The sequence below is a fragment of the Colias philodice genome, chromosome 19 (genome assembly GCF_061535455.1).
Source record: "Colias philodice isolate Cphi_HAF_F1 chromosome 19, ilColPhil1 Martin Lab GWU primary, whole genome shotgun sequence".
Classification (NCBI taxonomy): Eukaryota; Metazoa; Arthropoda; class Insecta; order Lepidoptera; family Pieridae; genus Colias; species Colias philodice.
In genome coordinates this window covers 10,633,897-10,661,078 of record NC_143104.1, presented here as the reverse complement: position 1 = coordinate 10,661,078, position 27,182 = coordinate 10,633,897, and the positions used below count along the sequence as shown (strand labels likewise).

The 27,182-nt window shown below is 38.1% G+C and overlaps 3 protein-coding genes and 1 long non-coding RNA gene across 10 annotated transcripts in view; all 4 read left to right on the top strand.

Annotated features, from left to right (window-relative positions):
• Positions 1-27,182, top strand: part of LOC149480175 (uncharacterized) — a 204,404-nt gene that overhangs the window by 96,473 nt on the left and 80,749 nt on the right. The gene's annotated exons all lie outside the window — the stretch shown is intronic.
• LOC149480181 (immediate early response 3-interacting protein 1) lies at positions 482-2,888 on the top strand. The gene is made up of 3 exons (XM_089707313.1): positions 482-704; positions 793-894; positions 2,725-2,888. Exons 1-3 carry the CDS (start codon positions 617-619, stop codon positions 2,778-2,780), a joined length of 246 nt encoding a protein of 81 aa, XP_089563439.1. The 5' UTR covers positions 482-616; the 3' UTR covers positions 2,781-2,888.
• Positions 4,776-27,047, top strand: Zn72D (Zinc-finger protein 72D). Of its 6 annotated transcripts, none has more exons than XM_089707104.1 (20): positions 4,776-4,936; positions 5,126-5,265; positions 7,101-7,273; positions 7,620-7,758; positions 8,083-8,176; positions 8,446-8,569; positions 8,865-9,123; positions 9,921-10,207; positions 10,557-10,676; positions 11,173-11,268; positions 11,657-11,845; positions 11,928-12,013; positions 12,265-12,505; positions 21,372-21,495; positions 22,348-22,442; positions 23,461-23,556; positions 24,045-24,197; positions 25,095-25,190; positions 25,552-25,657; positions 25,865-27,047. In XM_089707104.1, the coding sequence occupies exons 1-20, from the start codon at positions 4,884-4,886 to the stop codon at positions 25,927-25,929; spliced, it is 2,736 nt and encodes a 911-aa protein (XP_089563230.1). In that variant the 5' UTR covers positions 4,776-4,883; the 3' UTR covers positions 25,930-27,047. The 6 variants fall into 6 exon arrangements, with proteins under 6 accessions (XP_089563230.1, XP_089563225.1, XP_089563227.1 ...); XM_089707099.1 differs by having other exon boundaries at positions 21,369-21,495; XM_089707101.1 differs by having other exon boundaries at positions 7,098-7,273; positions 8,119-8,176; positions 21,369-21,495.
• On the top strand, positions 14,967-20,353 carry LOC149480180 (uncharacterized). 2 transcript variants are annotated; one of them, XM_089707105.1, is made up of 2 exons: positions 14,967-17,897; positions 17,986-20,353. In XM_089707105.1, exon 1 carries the CDS (start codon positions 15,556-15,558, stop codon positions 15,967-15,969), a length of 414 nt encoding a protein of 137 aa, XP_089563231.1. In that variant the 5' UTR covers positions 14,967-15,555; the 3' UTR covers positions 15,970-17,897; positions 17,986-20,353. The 2 variants fall into 2 exon arrangements, with proteins under 2 accessions (XP_089563231.1, XP_089563232.1); XM_089707106.1 differs by having other exon boundaries at positions 14,967-19,437; positions 19,812-20,353.

Below are 27,182 nucleotides of genomic sequence, written 5' to 3'. Positions count from 1 at the left end.
TTCCAAAATTTAAACATTCGTTCTGACCTTGGTTCTGACGAAAATCGTTCTCGGTTCTGGTACTGTCAATAGAGTTGAGTCAAATTATTTGACAAGTACGAGAAATATGGGAAAAACTCAGAGCAATGGGAAAAATCACAGAAAAAATAACAGAAACAGAAAGAATTAAACACAAATTAAATCATTATGAGTAAAACTTTATTGAAGTCGGTTGAAAAATGAAGTCCATCCCGCACTTTGGTGATGACGAAGGCGAATTTTTGGCGCCAAATGAAATAATTTTTCACATATTAAATAGATAAATATTATATATATAATTTTACGTACTTATTTTTTGTAATTTAGTTTTTCCCAATATTACTGATCATAGTCCCCATTTACTATTGTATAAGCTCTTGATCAAAGTGAGAAAGTTATGTTTCGGGAGAACGCATCCACTGGGTGTTGGGTTTATCAACGTCATTTGTCAACTGACATGAACTGTCAATTATCTATCCACCAAAACACCGTGTAATGCTATTTCCGACTATTTCTTAATTCTTAGATGAATTTTAACATCCATTTCTATTGATAATCAACAACAGTGTTTTCATTTTAACTGTTAATAAAATCTAAAATGATTACCTTATGGAATTTGTTTGAAGCCAGTCTTTTATGTCTCAATGCAGTGTGTGTTTTGCACGAAGAAAGGTTTATGCAAAAAAGTAGGTATGCAAAACTAAAAAAAAACAAAAACTGATTTATTTTAATTAATTCATTATAAGTAATACCAATAATTTTTCTTTATTTTAGTGGGTTGGGGAGCACATGGCCAAAATCAAGGTTTTGAAGATCAGTCTTCAGTTAAATTCCAAATTTTAAATTTAGTTCGATCAATTCGGACCGTTACTAGAAGTAAGTCTCGTTTTCGATTATAATAACTAATAAGTATTAATTAAAATAGAGTTAATGAAATATTACTACCAAAGTTTGCCTGTTTATTGGTCTGGTCAATATCTAGATACGCTGACTCCAGGCTTGAACAACCAATAAGATTTTAGTTTCTAAAAGCTTATCATATACAGAAAACTCAATTATGAGCTGGACTACATGGACACTTTCAATCAACTACCATGATGAGAGTGAAATATATTGCTATACAATATAATAAGTATTCATAATATTAGTATTAAAAAATAATTAAGTATGTTGTGAACAGCAAATTTTATGATTTGTTAAGTCACATTATCTTTCTTTTGCTTAGCATTGTATTTTCTAATCCCTTCTTCTTCTTTCTTTGATTTTAAATAAATCTATTTAAAAAAAAAATAGTTTAATTAGTCCGTAATTGTATAAGTAGAGATAAACTACGATAACATGGCGCGCCCCTCCAAAATTCAAAACGTTTGAAAGTATTTGTGAAAGTATTTACAATGCACCACCAAGATTCACAACGCATGTGTGCGTAATGAGGCCGTCAAACAAAAACAAATCCACGGATTTGTTGCTCGACTAGTCACGCTCTAATCGCTCATTATTATTAGTAATGGCGCTGCACTGACGTATTCTATGAAAACGACACGTGCGTTGTCTTGGGCGCTCGGCAACTTATGATTAGTTGACCAACAAATCTGGTAATAAGTGAGATATTACGAGTACTGATTGCAAAAGAACTATGAATTCATTTTATTGTGTTCAAATACTGAAATGTAATTTTATTATTTACTCTATATCTTGATTCTTGCATGTTTAATGTTTTCAATAAAATGAAACCTTTATTATGTATTTATAACACATTTATTTTTAGTGACTAGTTAAGACATCAAAATCATTTACAAAAATACGTAATCATCATTTATTTTTTATTATAAGAAAGTTTATAATATTATGTTACGAGCCAAGTGATAACAAAGGCATTATTCATACTGCCTGGGCATTAATAATAATATCCTCATTAATTACTTGGCCCACAACATTAATAATGAACTAAATTGATATGTTTTTGTATTATTTCAATAGCTGTGTAACTCTTGTATTTTTTATTTTTGCCTAACGGATCTTAGTCGTCCATTAATCTACATAATAATTCAATAAAGGATATTTTATTTATTATTTATTTATTGCCAGTTGCATCACATTTTGCTTTTTCTTTGAGAATTCTTGTTACAGTCCTTTCACTAACCCCCACAGCTCTTGAAGTTCTCCATCTAGCGTCTGTCAAGCGCTCCACTCCATTTTCAGCCTCGTACTTCATATGTTGGTATACTGTAGCTATCACTTCTCGTGCCTAAAATATATAGAAAAGATGTTACATTAATTAATTAATAGACATAAAAGTCAATCAAAACATTACATAAACTTATTTCACAAACAAAATTACCTGACTCCGCATCATTTTTTTTCTTGAATTTTCCATTACTAACTTGTTTTGCAATCAGTACTTTCGTATTACTGAGCGACATAGAATTAATAACTTGACTGTCTCAGACCGCTGCCGGCCTGCTACTAAAGAACTAAAGATGAATACGTACAACTACATACAAACTCCTTCGTAAGGATGTCACTACACACATTGAAACAGTAATTTGGAGGGGCGCGCCATGTTATCGTAGTTTATCTCTAGTTATAATATGTATTTCTCTTTCTTAAGTGTGTGCAATAAAGTATTAAATAACATAAATAAATGAATTCACAGTTTATGTACTGCACAGATAATGGATAATAATATACCCCTTTTTGTTTCAGTTCCTCTGATTATATTAAATATACTTACAATAATATTCAAGTTACTACTAGGATAACTAAGGAAATAGAGATGCCTGAATGCTTTTGAAATAAGTATTGATGTAAATGAACCAGCTTGAAGTAAATACAAATATTTTTATATATTAATAAATACTATGAATCATTCCCTGATTTTTATTTTTATCGAAAATTATTAATATATTTGTCATGAATTTTTAATCTATTATTTATAGTGAAATCGGGAAAATCACAGATCTAGTGAAAATGCATTTTTATTATTGTGTTGCTATGCCAAATAATACAATTATAAATTATACTAGCAGTCCGCCCCGGCTTCGCCCGTGGTACATATTTACGTTTTCTCTACATAAGAACCATCCTCGTACTTCAAGGAATATAATAAAAAAAGAATTAACGAAATCGGTTCAGCCGTTCTCAAGTTATGCGCTTACCAACACATTTTGGGATTCATTTTTATATGAAGACCGACATCCGCGCGGACGGAGTCGCGGGCGGAAGCTAGTTTTATATAAATGGGTTATTATCAAGCGTAAATTCCGCACACGTCCATCACGTAGGGAGCCGACCGCGCGAGTAAGCCGCGCGGCAAGTTTATTTCGTGATCTTAACCCCCCTCCCGTACCCCTGCCCGAGTGACGCCTACAACGCATAGCTAGCCGAATACAGTTTATTTTTTAATTTTTTTTTAACTCGTGATATCTTTTGAATGGATTGTCAGAATCGAATAATTCAAAAAGTAATATAAAGATATTGAAGCAGTCTTAAATAATACATCGTTTATTTTGATAAGGGTTAATACCAAGGTACAAATAAAGAGCTTTTTGTAGCGGTGGTATTTTAATTTCTTTTTTTCAATAAAAAAACGCTTATTGTGACATGACTGTAATAGTTAGAGATATGCTGCCGCTGATTTTTTGTAGATAATGGTGTGTTCTAAAAAAATGTAGTATATCATTTTGTTCTATCATCAATAGTTTTCGCAGCGCACGCGATGTAAGGTAGTTTTTTGATATTTTTTTCACACCTTGGATTACGTTATCGTAATTTTAGTAAGGATGCCTATTTTTTTTGAAAATGAAATATAGCCTATGTCACTCAGAAATGATGTAGCTTTCCAACAGTGAAAGAATTTTTCAAATCTGCCAAGTAGTTTCGGAGCCTATTCAATTCATACAAACAAACAAACAAAAAATCAAACCTTTCCTCTTTATAATATTAGTATAGAAGTATAGATGATATGCATAGATACAGATAACAGTTGTTCATCCGAACCATACCGAACAATGTTTAATCTGAAATAAAATTTTACAAAAATAATATTTGTAAAATAAAATATCCTGTATTATCTCGAAATTAGGTTTTATTATTTAGCATAACATATCTAATAGTTACATCTACCTGTGCATCTACTCAAATATATTTCAATCATATTTTGGCTTCTTTAACATATAATTTTTTTAATTCAAATTATGCAGATTTATTCCCATCCAGATCTATGCTCTGTACGCACGATTCCTTGTTTGCGGTACCTATAGGTTTAAAAGCAGTTTGTATTGTATCGGAGTGCTTTACGTGTGAGAATAATAATATATTTCAGTTTATCCGTAATTTTTGTCGGGCCTTGATCATTTCCAATAAACGGGAGTTTCCTGTACACATAATATTTCGATATTTTATTAAACAAGAAAGGAGCCTTATAAAAAGTTTATTGAGTTTTAAGTCAAATTTTATCAATACTACATAATATTTCGAAGAAAGTATTCATGAATAGTCCTTTCTGCTGTTTCTGCTTATGTAGTGCTTACATCATCATCTCTATCGATCGGGTATTTAATCAGTTTAAAAGAGACATTTATAATAAATGTGGTCTAGAATAAGATATTTATATAGAAAGCTGTGAGATTAGTTGCAATTAAAACATATTCCCGAAAGAAAGTTAAATTATTTTGGAAAACAAAGTTGTTATTGATTATCTGTATTTTTTTCTTAGTTCCGGTATACATATATTTAATCTGTAGTCTGTATTGTCTACGCTTACAATCCGCCATCTTTATATGTCAAAGACAAAACGCCGGTCTTTTGATGTCCCGTTTTCCGCCTTGAAGAAATAATAACTTTTTAACGCGGATTAGTGGTTAATGATGGCAGCAAATAACTATTTTGGGTTTACCCACGGAGGAACCCAGTATGGGTAAGCGAATTTTTATAAAATATGTTTGAAAATATTGATTAGGGGCGCACACTTAAAATTCTGGCTAATACGCAGCCTTGTGCTTCTGTTCTATGTAATCAAAATGGCGCCTGAACTGTATTGATCGTGGAAAATTTGCGAAGAAACGGTATCTCAGTTGTGTATAAAGGTGTATCGTGTAATTTTCAGCGCGGCGACGGCCGGTGCCGCTTACGGTGGACAAACAGGGTACGCCGTGGCGCCGGCTGCGACAGCCGCGACGTACGGAACACAGCGAGCCGCAGCCACAGGATACGATACAGCATATCAGGCAGCAGCAGCAACTCAGGGTCAGTTCCTCTGTTTTTTTATCTCGAGTGATATTTGTTGTCAAATTAATCAAAATAAACATATTCTCAAATATAATCACATCTGTGCCATGATTTGCGTGCCCTAAAATCAATAACCTAGGTGTCTCATCTTATCGATCAACATTTCTTTGTGGTCTGTGAATGCTGAATTAATCTATCATTTAGATAATAAAAGTGAGTACTTTGTGTTTTGAAAATTATGATTCAGATGTCAATGAACTTGGCAATTACACTTGAATTAGAATAAACATGATGTGTCACCTGCATTTAGGTATATGAAATGTTTAAGTATTAATTATAAGTGACCTTTTTATTTTTCCTTTTGAGATCTGAAATTGAAATTGATACAAAATAATATTTCCTTATATCTATACTAGATAATATGGTAATTAAATAAATATAAAAATATTTGATTTGGTATTTAGAACAATGCACAGAATGTTGATGCAATAAACTTAATGACTGCCCCCCAATTTGCTTTTAGAATTTTCAAAAATTCACTACATCTAGGTAAAGATTGTTTATTTATATCAAGAAGCTTATATCTAATACACTGGAGATTGCACTATGAACATTAACTTGTAACAAGAAAATATGACGTTGAATGACGCCTGTATGTTTTTTTATCCCTTTCACACCTAACTTGGCAAGTTGGTGTTTGACGGCCACAATATTGAATGAAAGAAATTTATAGATAAAAATCATCTATTTTCACTAGTCAAGTACTCACATGAGTGTAATAATTGTAAGTGACTGACTGCAAGCAATGAAAAATCAATAGATCCAATGAACAACAAACATTAATTTACGTTCCTTAAAATACTAAATGAACAGCTTCATAATATTCATTATTTGGGATATGACTATTTATACTGAACGGCATTTTAGATAAAATCATTTAAGATTAAAGGAGGTGTTTCAAATTGAAAAATCAGTTTGAAAAAATACTATAATGGCAGGTAGAGTAGGTATTATAAATGTACTATGAGCATTTTGCACACTAACTACTACTATAGTAGAGCCATTTTAATAGGCAACATTTGACAGTTCAACAAAATTCAACAACGTAACCTAGTAACGACAACATAGAATAACATGATATTTCTTTCTGTTAGATCTGCACATTTGCTTAACTTTTTTCAATAACAATTACATATTTATAATAATAATGACCGATACAAGTAGTTTTAAGATTTCATTTTACTGATGAACCATTCTAAACATAATAAACAATTTCTGAATTGAAGAACTGACGTCGCTACAATTTTGTGTCAATAAACCTTTTTTCTTTTTAATTACCAGAGATGTTACTCTAAAAATCGAGATCTGACATCTAGAATCGAATGCATTGATTACTTGTGAACAAAAATCATCATAAATTAATAAATTCGATTTACAAATGTTTCAAATCCGTATCGATTAATTCACTTTAATCAATGTTTTTAAGCAGGTTACCTCTCTTGGAAGATAAAATTGATAGACGTCAAATGTTGCCTATTAAATTGGCTCGACTATAGACTACATTACTTGCCGAAAATTTTATGAAGTACATAATGTAGTTGCTCACCTTTAAGTTTGGTGGCTCACCTAGTTATCTAGTCACTCAGTTATAATTTTTATATATCTAATGGATTTATCACAGCCCACTTTTTGTACGCTCAATCTGTATTTTATTATCAATCAATATTTGTTGCTTGCTTAGTTTATTTTTATTTATTATTCCATTAAAATATACTGTAATTTTACTCCATTGATTTTCATTTGATTTTCTTAAAATTTTCACGATCTAAAAAGCGTTAATGTTGAATTAGCAGCGGCTCACGCCCACGCGCATGCCGCAGCGGCTGCAGCGTCAGCGTACGACGCTAGCAAGAGCGCATACTACCAGCAGGCCGCAGCGGCGTACCCGACGGCCGCGCCTCAGCCGCAACCAGCTTATGATACTTCAGCTAAACCAGCTTACTCCACACCTGCTACATACGCACAGGTATCTGTCAAATTTATGTTTTACTGGGCGGTTTGTAGTTTCCAAGTGGGTGATATTATAAAATATGTGGCATTTTTCATAATTTAAAACTTTTATTTCAATATAATACTTTCAGAATGAGAGCTTTGGTTTTTTTTTTACAAAAATAGTAATGTATCAAGTTTATGTTTTCGTTTTCTTAATTTGTAATCAATATCATCTGTTGCATGGTCTCCATACATTAGTGATAAGAAAGTACATAGTGTGCTTTTGTTCTACAAAACAAACTAGTTAGGTGAACAGAGTTAGGGACAATGTTGGGCATAGACCCTATCCGAGTGGAACAGTATACAATATAAAGGAGCAGAACAACATAATAATCCAGGGAGGCGGTCGCGCGGGCGGCGGCGCGAAGGCGGCCTACGGCGGCGTGTACACGGCCACCACCGCCGCCGCCTCGTACCCCACGCAGCCCTACTCGGCGCCCGCGGCACAGGCACCTAAGCGTTAGTACTTTACTTATTACTGCTTTGCTCGCAGCTTTATTGTTAAGTTTTATTGAAAAAGTTTAATATGTCCACTGAGCTATTCAAATAGTTTTCATTTCTATTATGTTAAATTTCATTTATAAATTTGAGATACAAATTCTTGAAAGTGACATTATTTTTTCGAAAGTTCCAATCTTGTGTAAGAATTAGAGTCTATTGAGTCGACATATCGACTGTAAAAACGTTTGAGATGGAACCCACCCACACCATTGTGTGACAGTAGTTAGATATGCGATGCGCAGTAGAGCACAATGAGAGTTGTGTGGTTGTGTGGTGTTGTAGCGGCGACTAACAGGGGCAACTCTGCTTATGATACAGCCCTCTACAACGCGGCCACCATGTACGTCGCACAGCAGAATAAGACGGCGGCCAACACGTGAGTATCCTCTACATTTTCATATTATGTTTTAATTATTTTTGTACAAATCAGTTGTGTTTTAATATTTTCGTGTTTGATCCTTTTTATTTATTTATTAGGACCATAATTTTAAGTTCTTACTAGATTTTGTATAAAAGAAAATGTTTTTTTAATTAATTTATGTCTTCTTTCATACTAATTTTCATTCAGTTTTTATTTTGTTTCATATTTTCATATTCACATTTATTTCTTATTGATCAAGTTTAAAACAATATTCTTTGTATTAGTGGATGGAAAAACTACAATAAGAGCGGTGTAGGCGCGGGTCAGACGCGGCGTCCCAAGCCGCCGCCCAAGGCCCAGCAGCTGCACTACTGTGACGTCTGTCGCATCTCTTGCGCTGGTCCACAGGTAACGTTACTTGTGTAGTTATAATGTATCATGCTGGTTGTAAAAGAATTGAGTACTAATAATTTATATTCATAAAAATTTTTAACAAAAATAAGCATTGTATACATCAACACTGATGTGATAACCTGAAATTGGTATTTGATGTGTTAGCATTTTATATAACAGGAAACAATGCAGTTGGCATAATATTATGTGCACATCATTCGAACTTAAGATTTTACTGGATGTACATAACAATATTTATATGATTTGATAGATATACTTATAATAAATACTGCAATGTTTGCGTACGTAGACATACAAGGAGCACCTGGAGGGGCAGAAGCACAAGAAGAAGGAGGCGGCCGCGAAGGCGAACAGCGGCGGCGGGCTGGCGGGCGGCGGGCGGGGCGCGGGCGGCGCGGCGCTGCGCTGCGAGCTGTGTGACGTCACGTGCACCGGCGCCGACGCGTACGCGGCGCACGTGCGCGGCATCAAGCACCAGAAGGTGGTCAAGCTGCACACCATGCTGGGCAAGCCCATCCCCTCCACCGAGCCCACCAAGCTCTGCGCCGGTACGTGTCCGCACAGACCTACACTCACTTGCATACACATAGATGTGACAGTATGAACATTTACACACATGTAAAAAATTTCCTACACATTGAGACAGTATGACATTCACTCGCAATTCAATAAAATTAAACATCATAAAAGATTAACATATTAGACTTATGAGACACTTCAAACAATGATAAACACATACAAATTACACCAATATTTAAATAAGCTCTCTTTTATATCTCTTTAATTTTTTAAAGTATAATTTTATTAACTTATGTCCATGTCCAAACTGTTTAACTTGTTATTTTTTGTTTAGCAACTTAAATTTTATTTATGTAAAGCCAAATATGCTCCTCAAATGGTAATTTACGAAAGAAATTGCGGAGCATGTTTGTCAGCCGTCGCTGACCCCCGAACGTCACAGTAACATATCTGTATTGCGCGTCCCGCCACGGTTTGAAAGATTTGATTGTCAAATTCTCTCCCACCCTCGAGCACACGGTACAGATATGGAGTACGTAGAGCCATTCTTAAATTTGCAATATTCTCTTGATATTTTGCCTATATAATACATATATGTATTCTTATCTAGAAGCATTATACATATTTGAAAAAGGCTAAGATATAAAGTATCAAGTGAATCAAATTCTAGGTTTTGATAAAAGTTGAATTGAATATTATTTGAAATTTGAAATTTAAATTAAATTAGATGTAAATGTGAAATAAGTCGTTTGGCGGATGTCACTCCGTGTATGCGGGGGTGGGTGGGGTGGCTCGGGGGCGGGCGGTGAGAGCGTGCGTGTCGCAGCGGGCGCGGCGGTGGCGGGCGCGCCCAAGATCGCGTTCGTGGCGTCCGGGGGACTCAGCTCCGTGCCGTGTGGCCGCGCGTGCGCAGACAAGCCCGACGGCGACAAGGACGACGACGACGGCGACGAGGTGCAGCCCGTCGGCCAGGACTACATCGAGGAGATCCGCGGCGACGACGGCAAGCCGCTCTCCTTCAACTGCAAGCTGTGTGACTGCAAGTTCAACGACCCCAACGCCAAGGAGATGCACATGAAGGGCCGCAGACACCGCCTGCAGTACAAGAAGAAGGTATGCGTGCATATTAATAATTAACTATCGTTACATAAAATAAATTCAACTAAGATTAAGATAAATCTGTATTTCTGAACGAGCAAATCAAAATTGAAAAGTTTTTAAACAAAAAAAAGTACTTCAAAAATTATTATAAATATATGCTACAGAAAATGAATCAGTTGAAAATTATCCAATGATTACTTAGTAAAAGGTTTGAGGTGCTCGTCGAGCCTGGCGATCTGCGGGTCGCCAAGAGATCCGAGTGTCAAATGATTACAACTCTCAATGAGGATAATTTCAAATAATTTAATTATAATTCATTGTAAAAGTATACAGTGTTAAATGTAAAGTAAATTTGTGACAGGTTCAACCAGACCTGGAAGTAAAAGTGAAGCCATCGATGCACCAGCGCAAACTTGCGGAAGCTAAGGCACAGCGCATGCTCGTGCGCGACGAGATGTGGGCACGGAGACGTATGCACGAGGTTCGTTTAGCAATCGATTTAAATAGATGTATTGTGTTGTTGAAATAATTTAATCTTTATGTATTTTATTTATATTCCCTAATATTTTTATTAGATTGTTTTTGGCTATAATCATGCATAATAAATTATGTATAATAATATATAACAAATTATGTTATAGTAAATAATTGAGTCTGTTTTAATTTCACAATGGATTCATATACTTCAGTACATATTTCAGTGCGAAGCCTAACGTTTATGGATTTGTTTGTCTATCACTTCACTACATAGTATAAAACAAAGTCGCTTTCTCTGTCCCTATGTCCCTTTGTATGCTTAAATCTTTAAAACTACGCAACGGATTTTGATGCGGTTTTTTTAATAGATAGAGTGATTCAAGAGGAAGGTTTTAGTGTATTATAATTTATTAGGTTTTCGACAAAGCGGGCAAAGCCGCGAGCGGTAGGCAAGTAAATTATATTTAAAAATAAATATTTAAATAATCATTTGTGTGCAGGGCATGGATGACGAAGAGCGCGCATACTGGGAGGGCGGCGCCGAGGCGTGGTGGGCGCGCGGCCCGCTGCCGCCGCACATGCACCACCATCACCATGTAAGCACATACATTTTACATTTTAATTGTGAAATTGATTAATAATTGCATTATTTGTCTAGCTTCAAAGTAAGTTTCTTAATTTTGTTCACTGTGAGATTGTAATTCCATCTCCGAATCGGTGGTAAATGTTAAAAATATGTAATGACGTTTCAAAAGTGCTTCTATAAGAAGTCTAATTGAATAAATAAATGTTTGAGTTTGAGTTTTAATAATGTGTATTGAAAAAGCTACAGAGTGAAGTTTTACAATTAAATGTAATATATAGAAAAACCGTTCTGCTTGCTATTATAATATGTAAGACAAAGCAATTTTTTGACGGGATTTTAGTAACTATACTGTTTTTTTCCATTTATTCCATATATTTTGACATGATGTGTTCTCTCAGGGCATGGGCATGGGGTACGGCGGCGTGGGGCGGCGGCCCGAGACGTCGGACGACCGGCACGTGCTGGCGCGCCACGCCGAGATCTACCCCGAGGAGGGCGAGCTGCAGCACATCCAGCGCGCCGTGTCGCACACCGAGAAGGCGCTCAAGTCGCTCTCCGACGCGCTCGCCGACCAGGCGCGCCCCAAGGTGAGCCCCCACACACCCCCAAAAATTGAAATGAACTCTTCGCTAAAGTTTAACAATGTAATAATTTGTATTTACATCACAGGGTCAACCAGCGAAGCCGCCAGTTAAACAAGAAGATAAGAAAGAAGACAAACCAGAAGGCAAGGAAGACGGCCGTGATAATCAATTGTGAGTAATATACATTGAAATCCGAGTATGAATTTACTAAATGTGAATCAATTTTTCATTTATATATCAATACGTAAACATGTAGTGGACTAGATTCCGTTTTTCTCTTATAACTTACCTTTTTTGCTGCAGGTGTTTATACTTGTATATGCACTCAAAGTCAACTTTTTACTTAAGCTCATAAGTTTGGAAAATCACGTGTCAAATGGTGTGCAATTGAACGAATGTTAATAATGAACAATGTTGTACAGGTTCTCGTTCATGGGCGAGGGCGAGAGCGCGGCGGGCGCCGCGGGGGCGGGCGGCGCGGGGGCGGGCGAGGGCGGGACGCGCGCGCTCAAGGGCGTGATGCGCGTGGGGCTGCTGGCCAAGGGGCTGCTGCTGCGCCACGACCGCGACGTGCGCCTCGTGGTGCTGTGCCACGACCGCCCCACCGTCACGCTGCTCAAGCGCGTCGCCGCCGACCTGCCCGCGCACCTCGCCAGGCTCAAGGTATTCATTACTTCTCCGTAATAGCTCAGGCCCCGGAACCACAGACACAATAGAAAATCTATTGTGTCGTGGACCGATCGGGCCGCTTGGGGCTCAATGGGTTAAAAGGCCGGCAAAGCCCTGACCTCGGCCTCCTGTGATCTCGCCAGAGTATAGTAATAGACATAAACATACATTTATTCACATAACAATAACATATAGAAAAAAAAGACGGGTTGCACTCCGGGAGTGCCGGCAGAAGTGAAAACTTGATTATTAACGTTCAGCATGTTTGATATTTTGGAATGGTATCCGTCTTACTCATGGAATATAAGAGCTAAAAAAAAAACATCCGTCTTACGCTTCCTGACGCGAGTTTAAGATTTTATACTCAACGCCGCTAAAGAAGTTTTCACTTCAAAAAATACGTGCACTCGAGCCCTGCCGAAGTAAAGTTATTGCATAGCATCACATCGCTGTGCCCACAGAACATTAAAAACAAATAGAAGTGCTATAATGTCATAATTCACTATGAAAACCAGTGTCGCCAAACCCTGTGTGGGTTTAAACCGATAGTTATACAGTACACTACAAGTAATCTATGCCTTTGATTGGACAGCTTAATTTGAGTAAAACTGACTTAGGTTATAAATTCAGCATTTCAATATGTACCCTAACGCACCATGTTACGGTTTATTTTAGTATAACATCCCTAGGTATATTAGGTGTTTTGTTTCTCATTGCACAGAAATTCCAAATTCGAAAACATCCAGCTACTCCACAACAGAGGGCGTTAGTTTTCGATAGATATAACTTTGAACCTCAACACATAGAGATAAGGTTGAAATTTGTGTCACTCAACATTAATGACATTAACTTGATATTTATCTGATGCTATGCCCTGAGGGATGTCAGCCTTGTTATTGATAATTCACAAATAAATATTTTTTGTGTATTTTTTTTTCTTTCTATTATATGAGTATAGTATAATGTGTCAAATTTTGGAGTATGTTTATTACTACTAAGTACGTCTTTTTATATTATTATTATTAAATAAAAAACGGAATAGAATAGTATTAATCTATATTTACAAAATACAAACAGAAAATATGCATTATTTTAAATCTTGGAACTGCCGTAGGTTTGCTGTATCGGTGGCCTTTGTTAGACCGCTTAGTGCTGTTCGGCATCCAGCTAACTCGTCACGTTGCATTTATCCATTTCTCTTTTAAATTAGCCTCTTTGGGAAATCTATAAATAAATTGGACAAATGAAAGCTAAGGAAAAATAAAATAAAATTTAATATTTATAATGTTTATCTTTTCTAAAGTATCGATACTGTCGATATGCGCCATAAGCATCACTAAAGGTGGACTTCCGACCAGCGCGGCTCTATCGCAACGGCCGCAGCGTCTAAGCCGCTGCGTCACTGTCGCAGCGGCTTAGACGCAGATTGGCTTCCAAGCAGCGCGACTCCGGCGTCAGTCACAGTAATTATTAGTCCATACCTGACGGTTGTGCGGTACAGTAGGAATGAACCGATCAATTAAAAAAATATTATTAGAAGAAGAAGAGGATGATGATCTTTAATTGCTTCGTTACTACTATAGTATGGAGCGAAGCCCAGCAGAGTGCAGACCCAATTTACAAAATTGCATCTTGAGTCACTAAATTTATTAGTGCCTCGTCTTGCTCATCCGTAAATATGTTACTAACGTCCATTTTTTAGATATTCTCTCGAAAATAACTAGATAATAACCTAAAAACAACGTGCTTTCGCAGCCTGCCACGCGACAGTGCTTGCGCGAGCATTGCACGGCCGCTACAGCCGCGCGTCACTGACGCGGCGACACTGTCGCTGCGACAGTGGCGCTGCGCTCGAACGTTCCATCATACATTTCCGTACTGTATAATACTATCGCTCTGTCGCCGCGTTACTGTCGCTGCGTTAGTGACGCCGGAGCCGCGGTGGTCGGAAGTCCACCTTAAAGCGACATTCGTTTGTTTATTGCAATAATATTCCAGAAAGTCTTGTTTGCTGTTCAATCTATAATAGTACTAATTTATTACGGATTAAGGTTCATTTTGACTAGATATTTGTATACAATTTTGACAAATAACAAATAACTTTGAGTACTCTAGTAATCACGGGTTAAATCTGAGATCGAATAACACTTATCTCATTAATGTACCTGTACACAAAACTAAATTCTACAATTCCTCATTTACAGTGAAGGCTATTCGACTATGGAATGACTTACCAATAGCCATACGCCAAGCGAGATCCATCGATGCTTTCAAAAACATGCTTTTTGACCACTACATCTCCTTAGTGGCCAAATGATGACTTTAATAATGTTTCCGTTACCTATATGTATTTTGTATATGTATTATATAATATGTATATATTATATCTATTTATATTATGAATACGTATATGTCGGAGACGGTCAATAGCGCGGATGTAAAACGACTCGAAGCACGAGTTCAGGGAGGTGGCGGCACAGTGAAGTTGGCGGCTTACTTCATGCTTGTACCGGGTCGAGCCGGTGAAGGCTCGCCCTCGGGACGGCACTTCACATTCGAACATCGAAGAGTTCGGATCTTCCACTACTAGGAACTGTTAACCTTTTCTTTGCTAGTGTTTAATTTAAATGTGTAACGTAACGGTTATTAAAGTGATTGTATTGTATGGTAAAACTGACATGATTAAAAAGAGCAACTATGGAGTTTCTTGCCGGTTCTTCTCTGTAGATACTGCTTTCCGAATCGGTGGTAAATAAAGAAATAATTGAGTTTGAGGTGTTTCTTTGCTCGATTACCCAACGCAACGCCCACAGCTTGAAAATAGATTCACAATCTACATCTTGCTCCGACATCAGAATTGGGATCAAATCGAGCAAATGAGAAAACACGTGGCGATAACCTCGATACGATATACGATAACCTGATTAAAAGTCAAAGCGCCGCAACCACGTGGCACTTCGATCCAGTTTCAACGGGAAGAAGCATCCTACAGATCTAGGAGCATACGTGTCACTGAGCAGCCGGTGACAAAGAGAGAGCTCGTTATGTGCGGGCAGGGTGGCAACTTCGCCTCGCGCTGCACGGATGACACTGCCGCTCGCATCACCGCGTCGGAAGCCGTATCATCGCGAGCAGCGCCGTGCCATCATGTCATGCACCGTGCCATCGCGTCGAGCGTCGAGCATCATGAGTCGAGCATCGAGCGTCATGCGTGGCGCCATGTGGTGCATTACGCATCCATACTGAGCGCCACGGCACCAAGCTGGGCTCCACGACACCACGCCAGGTGTTGCACATCCACACCAGGCACCGCAATACCACGCCGGGTGTCGCGCTACCATCACTACCATCAACACGTCGAGCCTGAGATCACCGGAACCAGAGCGACGTGTCGACGTGTCGTGCAACTATCCTTCAATCTCATACCAAACCGGTCAGTAGATAACATTCCACTTTGAGTGTACAGTTAGATAAAGTATGTTTTCAAAATGTAGTAACTTATTTGAAAGAGAAAGAAATTTATTGCCAAAAACATTAGTTACAAAATTTATTTTAAAATTATAATTGAGGTAAATGGTTACAGCCTCGGCAAAATGCTGCACAAAAACAGCGCTAATTTACAGGCTGTACCGAATGTAATGATTACAGATTTTGTTAAAAGTTGTAACCTACAAGACCAGTGTATAGTTTAATCTTATTGCATTACATTTAACTAAACTTATTTACGCAGTGTTGTTATTATTAGGTCGTGCGATATTGCTTTACGGTTTTGTAGTTAAAACTTATTCCATTACATTCAGCCCATCTTAGTTACGCAGTGATAAATTAACAGTACCTATTTCACTTATTCAGGGACGGGTTTACTTTAGTAGGTAATTCACGTTATTTTAACTGCACTGCCATCAAGATAAATTAAGTAACGACTTGCTTTAATGTTTGTTAGTTGTGAGCTACCACTAAAGAAAGAAAGCACATTAATTATTTGTACACTGCATCCAGATCCTTCAATCGAACGTAAACAATAAACATTCACTTGTCCGTGTATCAGAACAAAAACAGTATGCGAATTACTTTCAAATTAGTTTCTTAACTACCCGCGTTAGTTTCTTGACTACCCGCATTAATTTCTTAAACTACCTGCGTTAGTTTTTATTTAGGCTATAACCCTTGACAAATAGCAATTAATTGCTACACAAAGGCAGCCTTATTGCTATTCGATTAAAAACGAAAAGTAATGCGTTAACTAGTGCATTAGAGGTTAAAAAAAACTTTTCGTAGGTTTTATTTCAGGTGATATTTGTGGTAATTTCTTAAAATAAAGTTGTGAACAATTCACAGTATACAGTTTTTACGATATAAAGTTTTATGAAATGTTACAGATTTAGTTTTATCGAATAAAAGGTAAATCGAGGCATTTAGTTTTGAATTTTTAGAGAATTTTTTTAGGTCCTTATTTAGGCAGTTCATAATACAATGTCACAGATAATTAGCGTGTTCAAATAAACATCTAGCGTAAGATAAATCTTATTGGAATCTACATTTGGTTTTAGTACATTAGATTGCTTTAAAATTAAGAACTATCCCATCAACGTTAGGGTACGTTAAATGTTAAGATATTAAGACGGTTAAAGAAAAAGAAAATGAAAATAATCTTAAGGTTAATAGCGCCTTTACAGTTTACATACTATCGTCAGATAATGTCTGTTTAATTGCATAGAGAAAAGAAAAACCCATCCAGGTTTTCTGAAGGTTTTTGAAGTGAAACTTCTTTATCGGGGTTGAAAAAAGAATTTAGTGTAACATTTTTTTTCGTTACGCGTGACATTTTTCCGTTACGCACCATTTTTTTTATCCCTATCGCGCGTGATTCGACATATTTCTGTAAAGTTGCATATAGTTAATTATTTTTTTTGAAAAATAAGGTCATAAGGAAGTTTCATTTCTTACGTGTGTACACGTACGCGTAGTACACGCACATATTTTTTGTTTTTTTAGCTTCAAATAAGTCCTAAACGTGGAGTATTCGATAGTACCTAATCGATTTACATTGTGTGCATTTAATGTAATTTCTTGATAATAGTTTTTGTGACTAGCTGCAGTTTAACATCAACTGAATACATCAATTAGGTAGTTGTACAGTAGTTGTTGAGCAGTTCAATCTTATTACGTTGAAACTAAAATTTAGCTCAGCCCTTTTGCCGTTCGATATTAGATTAACAGATGAGTTTAAGCCTACACTTATTAATTGTTTTAAGTTGAGTTTTCAAAAGCAAACATACCGTTAAGGAATTTAGCCATATGCAAATTTGCCGATAAAAAAAAAGTTTTGAAGGGTTTCTCGCGATTTTTTTTCTTGTAGGCAGATGATTACTTTAAATTCAAGTTGGTAAATATTCAGTTGAGAATAAGCTTTCACCACTTTTTGAGTGTTTTCTGCGGTTCAGTTACGAATTATTCGTTTTAAACTTTTTAAGATGTTATTTTTGTGCTGTTGTCACATTTGTTTGTCAACGATCATAACAACAAAATAAAACTGCTGTTAAAATTTGAGCAAGCTACACAGGCTATCACTATGATAGACTTGGGAGGTATAATTCAGTAGAGTATAGTTGTAGCATACTGATGGTTGTTGTCTCGTACGTTGTGAAGTAAGTGTGTTGCGTGAAATAATATTGTGATGGTAATGTAGTTCATCGAAGGATGGTGGTGTTCTATCTGGCATGAGGTCCAGGATAGTAGATGTGTGTTCTGACCGGTCAGGAGGACCGGGGCAGTATGGTAACCCTGTAAGGTCAGTGTGGGCTGAGGCAGGATGGTAGTTATTTTGGTATCCCGAGATGAATTACCGTAGTAATGTAGTGTGAGAAATGGCGTACGGGGACACATGATTGTCAGTATGGCTGTATAGGAGATAACTTGAGTTTATTAAAACGAAAAACGATTAAGAATATTGATTCTGTTGGATGAGTAATATTCAGTTCAGATAAGATTTCACTTTTTTTTAACTGTTGAGCTATTGATTCCTATAAACACCAATAATCACTTTGAAAAGACAGATGTTGTTTATACAATGTTCGGGTAACTTCACTTTGTTAATATATTGAGGATGCCTGAGGGCCAAGTACCACTTGAAGTTGATTAATGTTTGAAACTTGAGTTTGAGTTGAGTGATAGCGGTGAATCTTAGTTCGATTGGTCAGAGTGTGCCAGTAGTCATTTCGTAGCCGTAGTCCGTTGAAGTCGGTGTCTGCTATAAGGGGTTATGGCTGCTTATAGTAAACCGTGGATGCGCGGTTTTATCGTAGTCCGTTGAAGTGCTATTAGGCGTATCGATAGCTGCTTGTAGTAAACCGTGGATGCGCGGTATTACCGTAGTCCGTTGAAGTCGGTGTCTGCTATTAGGAGTTATGGCGGCTTATAGTAAACCGTGGATACGCGGTATTACCGTAGTCCGTTGAAGCCGGCGTCTGCTATTAGGAGTACAGATAGCTGCTTATAGTAAACCGTGGATGCGCGGTGCGCGGGTGACGCTGGCGGAGGTTGGGTCTTGGAGAGACCATTGGAATATGGAGTCCGTGGGACTCGGCATTCGGAGGAATGCGTGTGGAACAAACATGAGGTTTGTTGTTGGGCTTAGTGAAAAGCCAGAGTTTGCATTCGGAGGAATGCGTGTGTGTTGTTGGGCTTAGTGAAAAGCCAGAGTTGGCATTCGGTGGAATGCGTGTGTGATGATGGGCTTAGTGAAAAGCCACAGGCCTCGGATAAGATTCATGCTCTAGTTTTTTTTGTGATACTTTAATAATCTGCTGGTGACAATGGCAGTGAAAGTGGTAATTGGTCGCTTATGCGTTATTTTCTTCTAGTAGTAGTTCATAAATTTAATTGAAATGATCAGAATTCAATGTTTCATTATTTAAATCAAAATGGTTAATTTCAAAGGGTTGAAGTTGGAAATTATTTTAGGATATTCAAATTAAGAAAAAAACCTGTTTTCATATGAACTTAAATTTTGTATTATGAGATTCTTTGCTATAGGACGTTTCTTGTACAAATTTCATGATTCTGTGTTCACAAGAAATATCCTGAAGGTATTGATTCCTTGTGTCCCCTGCGAATGTCGAAAACTGCTATCTTTTGATCGACTGTTATAACTTTTCAACGCTTAACGGGACGATGGTATGCGATATGAATTTCAAAGGTCTTGATAGATAGACTGATAGACTTACGGACAACTAAGTGATCTTAAGGGTTTAGTTTTTTTAGTTTTGTGGTTTAAAAGCCTAAAAATTAGATATCAGAGTTTAATTGTAAAAATTTGTCAGGATTGGCCGAAGAGCATGTACTGTGCGAGATGTTTTCTGTGTTACAGCACCCACAAACACGAGGACGTGTTCAGCGCAGGATGGCCGTGTCGGAGACGGTCAATAGCGCGGATGTAAAACGACTCGAAGCACGAGTTCAGGGAGGTGGCGGCACAGTGAAGTTGGCGGCTTACTTCATGCTTGTACCGGGTCGAGCCGGTGAAGGCTCGCCCTCGGGACGGCACTTCACATTCGAACATCGAAGAGTTCGGATCTTCCACTACTAGGAACTGTTAACCTTTTCTTTGCTAGTGTTTAATTTAAATGTGTAACGTAACGGTTATTAAAGTGATTGTATTGTATGGTAAAACTGACATGATTAAAAAGAGCAACTATGGAGTTTCTTGCCGGTTCTTCTCTGTAGATACTGCTTTCCGAATCGGTGGTAAATAAAGAAATAATTGAGTTTGAGGTGTTTCTTTGCTCGATTACCCAACGCAACGCCCACAGCTTGAAAATAGATTCACAATCTACATCTTGCTCCGACATATATATATATTGTAATATATGAATTTCTTTATTTATTACATATTGTATATTATTTATACTTTTACTTTTCTAGTAATTTATATTATTAATTTATTTAAACTTATTTTATCATTGTTTCTTTTTTAGTATACACCGCCTACTTGTATTTGTAATTTATCATTGTTTTCCTTGGTTGGGTCACCTGGAAGAGATGGCTCTGTAGCCATAAGGTCACCCATTGTGCAATTTGTTTGTATCGTATTTTATGTTATTTCTTTCAACTGGTGTGTGCAATAAAGAATTCATTCATTCATTCATTCATTCATTCATTCAAATAACAAGCGAAGTTATAACATAAAATATTATATGTAAAATAAATAAAAATAAGACTTACCGATGGTATGAAATGCCTCCATTGCTCATATTATTTCGTCTGCTATCATTTTTGCACTCTAATACCGAACAACACGTCCTAATTAATGAATAAATATAGGAAAAAAGGTTTGACAGCTGACAACCGACTCGAATATTTTTCTGCGCACAACTGAGAGCAAGTAAGGTGATCTTACCTTACAAGTGACACGTGGGCCACGCCCACATCACACTTCTATCTACTTTACTGTTCTGTGGCTGTGCCGGTTGGAGTGGAGGGTGTTAGGTTGTTTCGTTACGGAATTTTTACATTCGGTTGCCGCGCTCAAAGTCTGAGATAAAGCTATACAATATTTAAAAAAATAAGCATAATAAAACACAGAACATTATAAATAAAGAAAAATAAATTCAATGTATGTAATCGAATTTCTTCCACTTTTTTCAATTTTATGTGTCTAAGGGGCATAGCCCTCCTATTCCCATACCATCTATTGAGATGCTCAACAAACATCTCAACCGATATGAAATGTTATAATGTTTGTCAATAATTACAATGTTGTAACGATAGAACGCGTCCTTTATTGAATGTGATGATGATTTAGTTTTATAACATTCAAGATAAGGTAGAAATCAATCAAAGTACGGTTCATATTCAGCAGGGCACGAGCGACGATCCGAAATACAAAGTGGAGCTGCTGCCGGCGGAGGGCGCGGTGCAGGTGTCGGACGGCACCGTCAACGTGCTGGTCAGCCTCACGTCCGCCGTCATGCGCGAGCCCAACGGTGAGTGTCCGCACGCACCCCCCACCTCCCACCCTCCCCACCCTTTCCACCGATTTTCGAAACCAATTTCATACAAATCATTCATTTTGCAACTCATTAGAGATCCCATGAAATTGGTCATAAAATCGTTCGACCCAAACACCCGCTCCGAAAGAACTGCCCGAACAAACTATCTGATTAATTATATTTTTATGTTAAGCCATTCGATCGTATTCTTTTAGTATATATAATAGTAATACGAGTACTGTTTTTGTTATAAAGGAGATAATTTGTTCAAAGTTTACCGCCCGCCGGGCAATGTGTTGGATGCTTATTTTTAGGTGTAGCATAAGCAGCGAGAAGAAGGATTTTTGATCATCCACACTTAATATATCACCGGAAGCCGGTGGTATATTCCAACAGCCGAAACGGAGCAAACATACCCTCCCGACTTCTTTATATATAGTTATATTCGTATTCCTCACGTTCGTAGGACTTTAGTCATTTATTTTTGTTTAATTAGTGTAAATAAATATTTACTTCTAAAAAGCGTTACGTTGAAACTTGATTCAATTTAAGATAAAATCTCGTTTCGAATATCTGTACAGGGTGCACACTGTTTATTTTATAGTGTTTTATATATAATCGTCGCTTAATTCCTAACACCGCGTGACGGTCGATGAACTCTTTGAATCGTGGTAGTTCAGATAAAGTAAAGGGTAGACTAGGGCGCGCTGTTAGCAGTTGGGCGACGGGATGTGTTCGTTCTAGCGAGGTGGGCACCCTGTGGTAGCGCCGGTAGGTGTAGGGTGTAGGCTAATGTTTGCCCCGTATCGTGGTGCCTGATGGTCAAACACCCTTTGTTGTCGCTAGAGGGCGGCGACATAAAGCGGGACGACAAGGATGTGCTCCCGCGCCAGAAGTGTTTGGACGCGTTGGCCGCCCTTCGGCACGCCAAGTGGTTCCAGGTACTTGCTACTTTACTTACGGCGACCCTCCCTCGGTACGCTGCATCCCTGAGGAGTCAGGACCCCTTCGTAACTACGCTTTACACCACAATAATTGTTATTATTTAATGTGTTATCATTTGACGGATTGTGTGATTTTGTAATGTGTGCATCCGTTCCTGGGATGCGGCGTAACGAAGGAATGTAATTGAGCTTTTAAGTGCGTAATACATCTTATATATATATTTTTTGATGTGTCTTTTTTTGTCGTGATCGAGGTGCAATATTTTATAATCACTGAATATTTATCATTATTATATTTTAAAATATTATTATAAAATATATGCAGCAAATTGCACCGCATTGCGACTCTATTCCGTATAAATTATTTAGCTTTTTTGTAATTTGTGAGCGCAATTATTATGTCTTACACTTTATAAGTTAAAGATTTATTGCGCACTATTTTAGTCACATGTTTGTTTTCATTTACTTTTCTTATAATATTAATTAAATTGACTATAAATGTAGTAAATTAGAAAAAAAAATGATAAATATTCCCCTCCCTGAACATGTGGCTACAAGTGCTTTTCGTCAGTTATAAACTGCGTCTGCGCACTTAGAAGGCCGCCGGGAGACAGGAATGTAGAATATTATTAAGATATTTACCGCTCTGATGATATCGCGCATTGACGGGGACTTATTCTAGTTTCGATCCTAACATCTTACACCAAAATTCTACCATAGGCAAAGCGATTAAGTAGTCTCTCGGTCGTTTGTTAAGGGCACTTTTGACTAAATTATTGAACATTTACTTTTACGATTAAAAATACTAGATTTATCTTTTCTTTCGATCCTACAGTCTAAATAGACCCTATAACATATCGTAGGTTCTACTTTCCGATGTCTCATTGGACTATATTGAGTGGACCGAATTAGGTTTACAAAAAAATGGTTAGTCGCTTGTGGGTAGGATGTTGGGATCGGAACGGGGATTGTCCGGCGGGTGGGCGGGCGGAGTGTGACGCGCTGTGTGTCGCAGGCTAGAGCGGCCAGCCTGCAGTCGTGCGTCATCATCATACGCATCATGCGCGACCTCTGCCGCCGGATACCCAACTGGACGCCGCTCAATCCATACGTGAGTTGCATTCTCTTTATATATTTCCAATTAACTTGTTGACTTGAGTTTTTTTATTCTTTAAAAGTTTGATTTTTTATCGTAACTAATATTATAAATCCGAAAGTAACTCTGTCTGTCTTTTCTGCACGCCTCAACCGTTTAATCGGTTATCCATAGAAATTTGGTAAAAAGATAGCTAGATAGTTTTTCTTTGACTAAGTGGGGGAAGTCACGGGCGGAAAGCTACTTTTCAATTATTAAATGAATGATGTCACAAATTGTCCTTCTGAAATGTGTAATTGTTCCTGTTCTGTTTGTATTGCTTGTGGTCCTTCGAGCGGGATTCTATGTAATGCGTGTGTGGTGTGCAGGCGATAGAGCTGCTGGTGTCCTCACAAATTGTCTTTTATTGTGAAATGTGTAATTGTTTCTGTTCTGTTTGTACTGGGAACGGTCCTTCGAGCCGGATCGCATGTAACTAATGTGTATGTGCGTGTGGTGTGCAGGCGATGGAGCTGCTGGTGTCGGGCGTGATGCAGTCGGCGGGCGCGGCGCTGTCGCCGGGCGAAGCGCTGCGGCGCGTGATGGAGGCCGTAGCAGGCGGCCTGCTGCTGGAGCACGGGCCAGGTCTGCGGGACCCCTGCGAGAAGGAGCTCGTGGTGAGTGCACGTGATGGAGGCCGTAGCAGGCGGCCTGCTGCTGGAGCACGGGCCAGGTCTGCGGGACCCCTGCGAGAAGGAGCTCGTGGTGAGTGCACGTGATGGAGGCCGTAGCAGGCGGCCTGCTGCTGGAGCACGGGCCAGGTCTGCGGGACCCCTGCGAGAAGGAGCTCGTGGTGAGTGCACGTGATGGAGGCCGTAGCAGGCGGCCTGCTGCTGGAGCACGGGCCAGGTCTGCGGGACCCCTGCGAGAAGGAGCTCGTGGTGAGTGCACGTGATGGAGGCCGTAGCAGGCGGCCTGCTGCTGGAGCACGGGCCAGGTCTGCGGGACCCCTGCGAGAAGGAGCTCGTGGTGAGTGCACGTGATGGAGGCCGTAGCAGGCGGCCTGCTGCTGGAGCACGGGCCAGGTCTGCGGGACCCCTGCGAGAAGGAGCTCGTGGTGAGTGCACGTGATGGAGGCCGTAGCAGGCGGCCTGCTGCTGGAGCACGGGCCAGGTCTGCGGGACCCCTGCGAGAAGGAGCTCGTGGTGAGTGCACGCGGACCCGATAAGCGACCGACAATATTATAGAGATTACGGAAAATGACAAGTTTGGAAACTCTTGAGCTGTTGACAAAGCAAGATACACCAAAAAAATACATGAAAACTGTTTTTAACCACGCTTTTATTAACTTCACCTGTGTATTTGTATGTAACCTACTCCTTGAACTGGATTTTGACGCACTTTAAACTGGACAGATTTGATTCAAATTTTGTAGGATCGATGACGATCCAATAATTAATTACTACATGTACTGGAAAGAAATAAATGAATTTTATTATTTATTAATATTATTTATTATTATAATTTCATGAGATTAGGCGTGTTTTTTATAATTATATTTATGATTTGTGCAGGACGCGGTGGGCAACTTGGCGCCGCAGCAGCGTGAGGACCTCACGGCGTCCGCGCAGCAGTTCCTGCGACAGATCGCCTTCCGACAGATTCACAAGGTATTTACTACCCTTCGAAGTGCATTTACCGCAAAATCTATTTTCTACTTTATTTAGTCTTAGACGTATTAAACAAAATATCGTTTTTGAATAATATGTCTAAAATGAAATTTTAACGGTTAAACGTTGAAAAATAATTGGTTGTTTGTAAAGTAGGTTTACGATCGAGATGTTTACGTGATAACGTCTTATTGGTGGCAGCGCTCGAGATGAGACGGGAGATCGGTCTGTCTCTCTCTCGTTATACCTGCGATCGCGCTCGTGAGGTTTTGGTGTGACACAAGTTTCTGAACATGTCACCCGACTAAAACGATTTAAAAAACGTTATCACGTTAAAACTAAATATTGTATTCTGTTCCAGGTCCTGGACATGCAGCCGCTGCCGAAGCTGAAGGCGGGCGCGGGCTGGAAGTTCCCGCGCAAGCGCAGGCGCTCCAACACAGACAACGATCACGACACGCCCAACGGTACACACACACAACCATAACACCTGTCTGGGATGAGCATACCTCGCAATTGATTCCGATTTAACTGCCCACTCACTAATTTTGCGACTCAATATTTATACCACTTGATTTATTTAGAATATCACCTTTTTTGATGACTATAAAACTTCTTCCATTTAATTTATTGTTTATTGAATAAAAAATATTAATTTCTATAATTGTTTTCAGGCGAAGGCAAAATTGTGAAAACGGAGGACAAAGTGGAGGCGGAGAGTTCATCCGCCAAGAAGTGAGCGGCGGTACATTGCGGAGTTTCATTATATTTTATTATTATCCACCCACAATCAAGAGTTACACCAGTATCGGCTCAGCATTGCCTCGCAACTGGTGTTAGATTCCTTAAAATTATATTATCTATATTGTTTTATTATATTTTGTGACGATCTTTCGTCGTGTAATAATTGACTGACTCTGATATTTACATAGATGTATTCCCTCTCTCGATTATTGAACGTTTTCTGTAAATAAAATCTTTCAACTTGAAATGCTTTTGAGTATATGGAAAAAAATATTAATGAAGTGTCTCTAAGATATTTTTAGTCTCAAACAACAGATAGATTTAGTGTAACTATATTTTGTGAGCGCATACTTTATTGTCACATCGGTTAAATATTTTTGTGGCATCGATCGATCTGTCCAATACTAGCGTGGTTAGATAGGCTTGCGTCGCCTCTGAGAGCGAACAGTTACTGACATATGCAATAATTATAATAATTACCGGACCCCTTCCTTACTAGTTTACCAAAAACTGGCTTTTCGAAGCCGACTCTTGGTACATTGTTTGTTCATGAAGAGATCGCTCCCACAGACGACGCCGTAATGTAGCGCTAGGCTATATGTTCTAATTATTTAGTATTAGTTAATATATATTATACGAATTGACAGGGACGCGCCGGTCATTAGAGTGGTCTTAAGTCGGATAGATAAGGTTTTATTTTTAGGATCGCAGTATTTTGACTTGTAAAGTTAGTTCCTTTGCCGATTGCGCAGTCGCAGTCGATTTGTTTACATCAGTCAGTTCGGCTGTACGAGAAGCCCTGTACGTGAAATTCATAGTTATAGGTATTAGATTTTTTTTATTAAATCAGATATGTACTAGGTATTTTGGAAATACATTTATTTATATGTTCTAAATACTTGAATCCGTTTGAGAATATCGTGGTATTCAATAAAAATAGAAATAAACAGCGTGTGATGTTATTTGTTAGAAGTTCAGTTTTCAGTCTAGTTTCACTAGCTTCTTTAAAATTGAATCTACTCGAAGATTTTACTTTAATATATTTTAAGAAAGAAATTCTTTTGTAACGTACTGTACTTTGAATATTAATGTCAATAAAGAAAATTATGTAAATTGTTGTTTCATTTTACAACCGACCTCCTTATTTTATTAACAATCATGTCCTATTTATTGCATACCAATATACAAAATGAATATAATCTAATTCTGTTACATTAAATTTTTTTATATATTTTAATATAGTATTAA